At 40.1% G+C, this 10,794-nt stretch overlaps 1 protein-coding gene across 5 annotated transcripts in view; it reads right to left on the reverse strand.

Annotated features, from left to right (window-relative positions):
- Positions 1 to 10,730, reverse strand: part of IQCH (IQ motif containing H) — a 51,017-nt gene extending 40,287 nt beyond the window's left edge. For 2 of the 5 annotated variants that reach the window (XM_057372290.1, XM_057372284.1), the window contains exons 1-8: positions 10,492 to 10,730; positions 9,885 to 10,001; positions 9,441 to 9,538; positions 9,008 to 9,116; positions 7,288 to 7,410; positions 1,471 to 1,582; positions 630 to 791; positions 37 to 245 (exon numbers count right to left, since the gene is read on the reverse strand). In XM_057372290.1, the coding sequence (XP_057228273.1) occupies positions 37 to 245; positions 630 to 791; positions 1,471 to 1,582; positions 7,288 to 7,410; positions 9,008 to 9,116; positions 9,441 to 9,538; positions 9,885 to 9,974 (903 nt within the window). In that variant the 5' untranslated portion in view covers positions 9,975 to 10,001; positions 10,492 to 10,730. Of the gene's footprint in view, positions 1 to 36; positions 246 to 629; positions 792 to 1,470; positions 1,583 to 7,287; positions 7,411 to 9,007; positions 9,117 to 9,440; positions 9,539 to 9,884; positions 10,002 to 10,491 lie in introns of those variants that run through there. The other 3 variants (XM_057372287.1, XM_057372288.1, XM_057372289.1) reach the window with 3 other exon arrangements.
- Between the last annotated feature and the right edge of the window lie 64 nt (positions 10,731 to 10,794).

Genomic DNA, 10,794 nt, shown 5'->3' on the forward strand with positions numbered 1-10,794 from the left:
CATTATCCTCATTAAGTGATTCATTCCATCAAATACCTGTGTGTGAGCAGGAACGTGCACCTGAGATTTCAACTGCTGAGCTGGATACATCCACTCTGGCTTTGATTTCGTTGTTGAAACCATGGAACTGCTGGATGGAAGCGGTGCAGTGTTACCTTTACTGGAGGAATGTGTGCCATAAATGGCTTCCTTTGGCTTTGGGAAAGTGCTGGTGTCTGTGTTCTCCAGCCTGCTACTGATCTCTCCTGTGCAAAGAAAAACATGCACTGCAGGTTTGATTCATTTATTGTCAGTTATTCATTTAATCACATTGCAAATTCATGTCATGATCAGCTGGTGAAAGCCATGATTTACAGCACCGCTGGCCTGACACCGTCACAGCTTTGGATTCAGGTGCTTCAAATTTGAAATGTGCAGGTAGRAACTCAGGAGGATCCCAGAGATGAWCAGGATCCAGACCCTCCCAGGCATGAAGAAATCTGATTCTTATTCAGCTGCAAGACACAGGATGCTCATGTGCTTTCTGCCCCTCAGAATTTGCTGAGTGTTCATCACAGAGAATTTCCCTGGGAGATAAAACCAGGGCCCAAGAGTGAAGCTGATGGTTATTATCAACATTTTGTACTCACCTCCAGCTGATTTCTTGTGCTGYCTGGGAAATTCAGGGCAAGGTGCTGCTTTGGATGCAACAGGAGAAGCTGGCAGAGCTGTCTTTGCTGCTGGAAGGAWGAGCCTTGGGTTGGTTAGGCTCAGAGGACCTACAAGAAGATGACATTCCTGAACAATTCCAGCTAGGAAAGAAAAGGAATTTGTAGCAATGAAGAAAGAATTAAGCAAAGGCAGACCCAAGTTCTACATCAGAACTACAAAAGCAGCACTTTCCTTTAATTGAAAGACTCCTATCTTTCAATATTCAATATTTTACCTTGAAGAAGCATGAGCTTTGCCTATAAAAATTGATAAATACRCACAAAGTATTGTACCAGTGCTATTTCTGAAAGGGAATGACATGTTGGGGATCTATAATTAGATGCTTGCACAATGCAATTTAATATGCAGAATGGCTGAGAATTAACTCTTGTAAAGCACAATATAATCATGCAATTATGAATATAAACTGATTGCTGAAACAGCCCGAGTGCAAGTTTAGTTAAGATTGAACAATTAATTATCAGCTGTTAATCAYGGTAGTTTATTTTGACTGTTATTTRTACAAGAACCTCCACCACACACAAAATTCTTGTTTCCAGCAGTAGCTGAACCCTGTGAGTTATGAGAACTGGCTCAGGAAGATGCTCAACTACACCCTGCATTAGCTACTMCTTGGAGTAAACACCCTGAAGTTGATTYCTACCCTTTGCAACATTTAACATCACAATTCTTACAAGTTTGAGGTGGCAGAAAATTCAGTTCCCAGATATCTGCTGCAAACAGCAGCCCAGCAGCACCCARGGGGGCTCTGGGACTCACCTTTTGGGGTGCCTCCTTCTACCAAGGGCAAGGCAGAACCCAAGCAGTGAAAGGCRGACAAAGCCCAAGGGTTGGGAAGTGTGAGACCTTTCCCTGTCTTCTCACTGCACATCTGGGAAGAGACAGAACCTCCTTTTAGCAAAAGGAAATCTGGGATTTACAGACACTTCTCTATTCCTGCAGCAATAAATAATAAATAGAATTTCTGCTGTGACTGTGTCATTAAGATTTAACAGTGCACCACTCCTTTTACTACTTATGAACATGCCACARTATTGTCTACTGTTGTTACTTCAGTAATTTAAAATGAAGTTAATTACATTCAATTGATGTTTTGTGATTTTTGCAATGCAAATCTGGGTAGTTATTAACAAAGGAATCTCAGGAAGTTTGCTCAGTTTTAAGAAGAGTGGTATAAATACAATGTTTCTTGACAGAACAGTCTTAAAAAATATAAAATACATACACAGACAAGGAACCCGACAGAAAAAGAAGTACTTTTAAATATTAGCTTTTAATGAGTGATTATCAAGCTTTTAGTACAACAGGATCCCAGCCATGATTGGGATCTTGGATCACTGTTATGCCCTAATTACTGAATAACATCACCCATCAACCTTCTAGAAAGGGAGAATCAACCCTAAAGAATTGCTCACAATCCTAAGAAGGAAATAAGACAGATCAAAATTAACTATTCTAATCTTTCCTCCCAGTTCGTCTAACAACACTGCCCACAAGAGATTAGGGAGAAAGAAAATCAGGACTTCTTATAATAATAGAGAACCTTTCAGGGAAATAATAGGCCCTCATTTTATTACGGCCAATATGGAAAATTCTGCTTTAAGGGATGGAGGTGGATGAATCCTCATGTCCTGGTGTTCCAAGAAAAGAGCAATAACYATGGAACAAAGATCAACTTTATACCAGCTGCCTGCAAATGGCTTGATACTGAGATAAAGAAAATATAAACCATACTTTTCTGCTCACCCTCAGCCTCAGCATTTTGCTGAGGCCACAACAAAAATACATAAAAAGGCAAGAAATTGAATTAAACAGTGATTCTTCTTCCAGGCTGTTGCTGATGGGTCAGTAAGGCAGCACTGATTTTACTCCTGGTCAGTTCTATCCTAATTTAAACCCTAGTTATGAGTGTTATTATGATAAACAGCTCATGGAATATATTTATTTTCATTGTRTTCATAGAGATGCAATAAGCTACARGGAAAAGGAGTTCAGGTAGAGTGTGTGAGTTCAAAAGCAGCCTGGAGGCTTGGAGTTTTTTTCAATTGGAGAYAGATATTTAATTCTTCTTTGCTGTATCCTTTAATTTCTATAAAGTCCATGGCAGGTATGATGTTAAAACAAGGACTGATGCAACAGAAATGTGATTTAATCTCACATTCACTCTGCTCAGTGCCATCATTCACTTCCTTACAGGCAGCAGAGTGGAACCATGGAGCTGATCCACAAGAGCKCCCCAAGAAAATTCCACCCAATCCCTGCACCTCCTTCCATTTTCTTTCAGCACCCTCATTGCTGCATCAGCTCCCTCTTGAAGAATTCTGTGAGATATCAAAGCAAAACTGCCAAACTGCTTCCACTTTGGGAGTTATTTTCTCTAAAATTAAGCCAACACAACAACAACAACAACAGGACCTTAAAAATAATATTAAGTACTGCAACACAAAGGTTTACTTTTAGCTTTACTGCTTCATCAGGGGCATTTTTAAAGTTCAGTTTTATAGGGMTGAAAAGGAGCACTTAAATTGCAGGGCAGACTAAGGCTGACTTGCCTTAAAATATGCTTGGAGTGTGCTAAAAAACTATTTTTTCATTTCAAGTGCTTCTGAGTGTAATTAACCTGGGACACAAGAAAAACAATTCTATTACCCTTTCTAAAGTGTTTTTCTCCTGTGGATAAACCTCTCCCACTTTATTTTTTCTTTTTGCTTCATTTTAAATAGGGCACTTGTTGGAACACCACAGGGATTTTTCTGATTAGTTTTCTATTTGTTTTCTTTTTACCTAGCAATATTTAACCAGAACATCTCTTCTTTTTTTTTTGTAAATAGCTTTTAGAGTATTTTTTCCTCCAGTAGAAGAATAGAGACTGGTATTAAATACAGGGAAAAGATGAGTATGGTGTATAAAGGCTAGAGTTTATAAACCAGGAATAGACAGATTTGGTAAATATAAGAAAATCAGAGGGTTTGATAGAGATGGTAAAAAAAAGGGATATAACAGATTAATTTATCATTCCATCTATCTTCTCCAAACTGCCATCTTTGTTGGTAAGAAGTTCCTGTCAAGATTTGATGGACGCAGCATTTCCCCCTATAAATGGAAGGAGGAAGCACAGCAAAATAAAATAAATGGAACTAAGGTCACTTTTCAGCATGTTCAGGAAACTGGCAGGAAAGAGCTTGGAGAAGGCAAGTTTAATTGGAAGAAATTGGGAATTGCATTTTAACAACAGGTTTTATGTGATTCTTATTCTTTAAGCTCTTAAAGTGAYCAGAGATGGCTCTGAACTGTCAATTTTCCATATGCTTGGAAAAATCAAGCTTTGCCCCTTTGCTGAACTCCTGCTCTGTAGCTCTCCGAGAAATCCAGCTCCATCAGAATTCCTCCCTAACAGGTGTGAAAGAGAATAGAGGGACAACTTGGGTGAATCCCACATCTGCTTTTTGAAACGGGCAACAGAAGCAGCACAGAAGGAAGAAACGAAAGATAATTGCTGGCTTAAACCACAATATGTTTTACTTGTGGGCAGAGGGCCAGTTTACAYGAGGCAGGATGTGTAGGATCAACTTATTGGAATTCAGGGATGAGCCTCCATTCCTGTCCAGAGCCAGCTGTAAACCAGCAGCCCATGGCATCCCAATCAGGCACTGAGTTTTTTCAGGGAATGCTGATATGCACGCAAACAGCTTCAGCAGCTCTGGTGGCACCCCCGCCTTGCAAAATGACAGTCAATCTCCAATTCCAGATGACAAGAACTGGATAAAAACTTAAAACAAATGGTGACCTTTCAAAAGATTAATTTGTTTACCAACAAAACGTTCTGCTTTTGTCAGGCAAGATGGGGGTGACCTTCACATTCCCATTTCCAGGTTGAGAGGATGCTGACTGCAGTCATCTGTTAACTTAACTCTCTCTCACCAATTATTTCCTTTTTATTTTTAGTGACAAGAAGATTTTATTAAATCACCGTGCCGCTTATTATGATTACACACCGTGATACAAACGCAAGGAGATTCTTTTGATTTACTGTAGTGTGACAACAATTTGTTTAAATCTCATTCTGCCACCACTGCCAAACTCTGCAATTAGAGCCACATGCCTGGGTTTAAAACACAATCAGGTTTGGGGCACCCAAAGACCTGGTTTTCTTCTACAACTTCTTCCAGTCACTTGAAAGGAAAGGAATTGCCCTGCCTTGCTTTGTAATTTTGAAAATAAATACACTTTCAGGGATAAGCATTAGTGATTAGCAAGATGCAAATGCTGAATGAAGAATGAATAATTGAGAATAGTATTAGAACAGTTGTGCTCAAACAAGTGAACTTAAAAAAACCCCCAGAATCACTGCCATCACCATTAGAGCCATGCTAGTTAAGATGCAACTCATAAAGGCTAGAAATCATCACCATATTAAATTCTATCTCATGAATAAATGAAAAGGTTCCTAAGTTTACAGTATAATATACATTTATAAGAAAACAAGGACCCAAAAGTGCCAGTATAATTCTATAACAGAACAGCACTCCTATGAAAACGGAAGGTAGAGYTGTGAATCTTTTCTACATTGCAGCAGTACATCAGAATTATTTTTGCTGCAATTCAGATTACTGTTCCTTTGGCTGGATACTCCATGGGAAGTATACMTATTTAATAATTATCCACTCATCATTTTTCATTTCTTATCCACATATAGGCTGCAAAAGAAAGTGATGCCYGGTCTGTGTTTCAAACAAAATCACTATAGAACTTAGCAAGACGATGAAGCATTATTGTCAGACCCAAAAAGGCACAAAAGGGCAGTAGTTAATTGTTCTTAGTTTCTATTATAAAATCCAGCATCAGCAACTTTATAATATCAAAAGAACAAGAAAAGACATCATTTTTGATGAAACAATGAGATCCTGAGTAATAATTTTTCCARCTACTGGAATGGCAGGATGATAAAAAGTCTGGGTAGATTTGTGCTTGACCCCTCAGGTCACCTCAAACCYCGTGCTTTTAACCTCACCACGCTTTCAACCGCTCAGCTCTCCTCGAAAACTCCTGGAATGCACCTGAATGGAGTGCGAGAGGCAATTAGTTTTTCATTTACTCGGATGGGAGTGATTTTTCCCGGGATTTTTTGGGAGCCGCACGATGACCCCACGGACACACCTGGGGCACGTGCGCGTACAGACAGCGCCCCCTGCCGGCCGCGCGCCCACACCGGGCAGGTGCCGCCGGCCCCGATTCCTGCGGCGCTTTCAATCTGAATTTTATCCGAATAAACGTCATTTCAGACCCGCAGCCGCGCTCTGAYTCACTGGAGTCACTACTAATAATCGTATATAGCACATAGAATCACACAGATCATACAAAATCCCTTCTTTAAGTGCTGGTAGGCACCACCCTTARCAACAAACTCATCTCAGCGGCGGATTCTGCAAATAACTGCGAAAATTTTACAGCCAGAGAAGGCAGAACGTACCAAGCCCCACATTGTGCTCCAAGACTCGAAARCTTTGAAGAGAATAAATTAGGGAGGAAATAGCTGTTTGGTTTTTAGCCCATCAACTCCTCAGCAACTGTAAATATGTATCTGGGAGCTTGACTAATTCCCACTAAATGCTTGTAATTTAAGTCCCCAATAAGTTTTCTGTGCTCAGTGCATGTTTCAGGGAGAGTGGTAAAACACATGGCTCTCGGCAGTAGGATAATATTCCTCTCTGTGAGTGTTTTAGAGTGGTTCTAAAAAGCTATTAGCCATGATGCTTTTTTCTAATTAACTCTATTATCAYAGGGTTAGACAAATCACCTCTTAGTCTGGGCAACAGCTTTCAAAAATCATTTTTTATAAGTGGCAGCTCACAACTGTGCCATTCACAGATTCTCTTTATGTTGTTTAAAACCAAATACCCCAGAATCTTTCCTAGAGCACTGGGTTTGCTGCAGGATGCTTCTGTCACATAAATTAAATTGTAGAAGAGCATCCCCATGTGAGACCATTGGGTGTGTGGACCAAAGTGCTGTGCTAAATTTGTGAACATAATTGATTTTTTGGAGGGATGGCTGTGCCTACTCTTTTTTTTTTTCTGAAAGCATACTTTGCTAAAAATACCATCTTCACATTCAACTGCTGCAGAACAATTGCAGAATTGGCAGCAGAACTGAAATTTGCAGTTGCAGCACAGAAATCGGGAAGAATCAAACTTGATCCTAACACAGTTTGAACATTTCCAGAGCAGAGAAAAGAATGGGCTTTTAATTTTTCCTTGATCTTTGGATTACATCCAAAACTGCCCAAGCTCCAGTTTATCTGCCCTCCCTGATTTTCCTGAGGTAACTGACTATGCACATTCCCATGTTTATCCACACTTTTGCTGGATTGGGATTTTGGTACATAACCTGCTACATTACAGATTTCCCCAGTATTATCACTCAGTATATTTTGATCTTTATATATTCATGCCAAAAAAGCAGGAAATTATGAGGCAATTACTTTCACATATATGTTTTATTTAGGACTGACACATATTAATGGCAATAGTACAAAACTACATATAATAAACCCATAAAATAATAGAAGTTACTTACAGGAGCAGATATTTTCTTGGTTATAAGTGGCAGCCTGGTCTCATTGTTGGGATGTTTTAAAGCAGCTTTACTATCCAAGTTCTCTGAGTCAAGCATAATTCTAAAATCCATTTCCACTTGCTGCTGAAATATAGAATAGGGATAATCTTAAAATAACTGCGCTGGGGCTGAAGTACTTAGAAACAGAAATTGTCTAATGTTGTATATCTGCAAAATAATGATAAAATTAGTATTATTTGACTCCACACAGAACTGGGCAAACAACAAAGTGCCTTTGTTTAGATGAAAAGCTTTACAAGGACTCGAACTACTATCCAAACACACACTTTTTTGCAGACTTTGTTCAATTMATTCCATTCCCAGCTCTGAAATTTCCACACCTGCACACCTTTGAGCTAAATTTGGAGTGGAAAGGCCAGTCAGGTTTGACTTCSTGGAACAGCACAGGTCCCTGTGCTGTGGTTTACACACAACCCATCCACTGGGAGGAGGTTCCCTGTGCTTCTCACAGGGGATAACAMGGATCCAGTCTACCTTGGCTGTGTCTGCCAGACACTGGAATTCAGGAATCATTGACCTGATGGACTAGAACAGCTCCTCTGGATCAGTTACAGCTCATTGACTCAAYGCAGACACTTGATTATTAGTAAATGAGGAAATAAAAAAATCCTGGTAGTAATCAGAATTAAAACATAGTAGTTCTTAATGCACTGTGTGATCTGCATGGAATGAGTTCAACTATTCTGCTAATAAAAATCATGATGATTTAAATCCCAATAGACAGAAAAAGACTTCMTAAGTTTTTCTCATTGTAAGAAATACCTAAAGCACACCTATAAAAGCCAGAGTGATGCCCTAGGTTTTTATTACAGTAAAAGCTTCCTTAGCTGAAAATATTTTRGCGCATCTTCTACTGCATAAATGTAAAAATAAATCCAGGAAAATTCCAATTTTCACWAATAAAATACGCTCTTAAAAGTTCAAGAGCCATTAGATGCGTATTTGAACTATTAAATAACTGTATATTTTGTGAAAGCACTAAAACTGGTTTAATTTATTTATCTGCACAAGATATTCTCTCTTCTTTTGATGGTAATTACAAGCAGATGTATCAATGAGATGYTCATTTAGATTTGGGGTTGTAAGAACACAAGTTATTATCCAAGCCAATTACTCTTTTACCCACATGGCTGCACAGAGACAGAAAGTTCAATTTTCACCTCATCAGTGCTTTTGTGGTATTTATTTTATTACTATAACACACCTTTATGCAAGGAGGAAACTGCTGGTGCTATTAAAATAGAACTGGGGGAAATTGAGCACCCTCTCAATTAAAACAGGGGATGATTCCCAATGCAAACTCTCCCCACTCCAACTAACAGGAAGGGAAAGTGCCACACAGGATAACAAGAATTGAAATGATTAATAAAAAAACACCTGATAAAAGTGACTTTGTCAGCTTAGATGTGCGGAAAGTGCCAGTTCCACATCTGCATGGATGATACTGAAATCCTTCCCAATGTTATCCTGGGCTGGGAGAAGGTTCCCATCTCACCTGCTCCTTCTACTGAGAATTTTTTAACACCTTCAGTCATGGGGTATTACCAAAACCTGAATTCATGGTGGGTTAGAGCATTATGGGATGTACCAATGAACTAAGAGACAGCAAATACTCATTGAATGTGGTCTCTGGCAGAAAAATTAGTGTGTGATTTCAGACCTGAGAGCCCTGGCACACACGAGRGGCTGATTTGCTGCACCTCTGGACAGTCACAGGCTCAACCCGAGGCAAAACCAGCTGCTTCTGACAAGCACCAAAAGGAAGGCCCCTGGTTGAGAAAGAAACARTGAGGTTTCTAAAAATCAGATTTCCCCAATTAAACCCATGCTGCTTTCATCCAGCTCAGTCCAAATGACTGTATTTTATTTAGATTTGCATTTAGCAAAAGTAAAGTCACAGGAGTTAGTAGAGCACTGCTGGAGCAACTTAGAATTGCATTTAGCTTTGTTTTGGTTTTTTTTAAAACTTCAAATAAACCCAAAAAAGTAAATAACCAAACTAACTTCATCTAGGTCAATACTCCCACTTATTTATACAAGATTCTGTCACTATATTTTTTATGGCCTGCTGCAATAAAACATGTTTCACTTACCACTTAGAGAGCTCTTTTGAATTTACTTCTTTATTACCAGCAGAAAAAAGAGTTAGCTCCTGTCTGTTTACAATATTTAAATGATTTTCAGCATGTTTCTGTTAGAGGAAAAAATGATGTTTAGACTATTACAAAGAGTTAAGAGATATTAATTTTATTTAATTCAGTTCATTAAGCAATCCAGATCTTTGCTTGACTGAAAAGCTGATAAACTTTGGGCAACTGTTGGACTAAAAAATCTGATTTTGGCTCAGGGGCACAAGATCAGTTAATTCTGATCACCCAAAAAAGGGAGCCAACATTCTGAACTGTAGTGTCTGAGTAATCCCATCAGTTGCTATATRGAAAGGGATCTTGCAGGATGCCAAATACACAGCCCAAGTGAATTACTGACAAAGACTTAAAAAACTGGATTATCTTCTGGATCTGCTCTATTTTACTTACTCTGAGCCCAAGTTCAGTTCTTTCGGTTGCCATTCTGAGGTCACAAATATCCGTGGCTTCTGCACTTCCTTTCAAGTTGGTATTTTCCATTTTAAGCTTCTGAAGATATTTTTGAATCTAAAAAACAAGTTAGGACAAAAATCATACCTGTAACCAAACCCCATGGAGTTAGGTAGAAGGATTTAATTMAAATTAAATTATTCCTATACACAGGAAAAAATATATGTATGACTTCCCACACTTTGGTACTATTATAAATTAGAGACTAGAAAGCCAAGTACTTAMAGTCATTGACTGTAGAAAGGCTGGAAAAACCTCAATTTTAAAACAACTCTTACAAAGCAGTGACMATAAACTTCAGGATTGAGGTTCTCTGTAAATGAATGATGTTTCCTTACACATCTCACACACCTCTCATGACACGGGGGGTTTCACGGGACAGAGATCTCAAAAGCCTTAATAAGGAGTGAAAATTCCAATCAGCCTGTGAGAACCCACACCATGGGTGTCACACCTCATGTCAAACCCGCGTATTTATATGAAACAAACAACTCTGAGGTCTCACAACCCGCAGCACTTATAGCCCMAGCCCTGGTCCGACACCCACCGGCCGCTCCCCCTCAGGCAGGGCCGAACCCCCCCGTATTCCCCCGTCCTCTCAGCACCATCGGGCCGCGCCGCGCCTCAGCCGAGGGGTGACCCGGGGTGCTGAGGGATAACCCGGGATGTCCCCGCTGCTTTGCCGGGGCAGGAGAGGCCGGTCCGGGGAGGGAGGTGCCGGTSCCGGCGCTGTCCGGACCCACCAGCCCGGTGCCGGTCCCGCTCCCGCCGCGGCCATGGCGGCACCGCCTCACCCGGCAACGAGACGCGCTGGCCGGGCAGCACCATCCGCCCCGCCGCGGGGGGGGGA

Source organism: Malurus melanocephalus, unplaced genomic scaffold (assembly GCF_030028575.1).
Source record: "Malurus melanocephalus ecotype Western Australia unplaced genomic scaffold, MMel_1.1 scaffold_169, whole genome shotgun sequence".
NCBI classification, from domain to species: Eukaryota; Metazoa; Chordata; class Aves; order Passeriformes; family Maluridae; genus Malurus; species Malurus melanocephalus.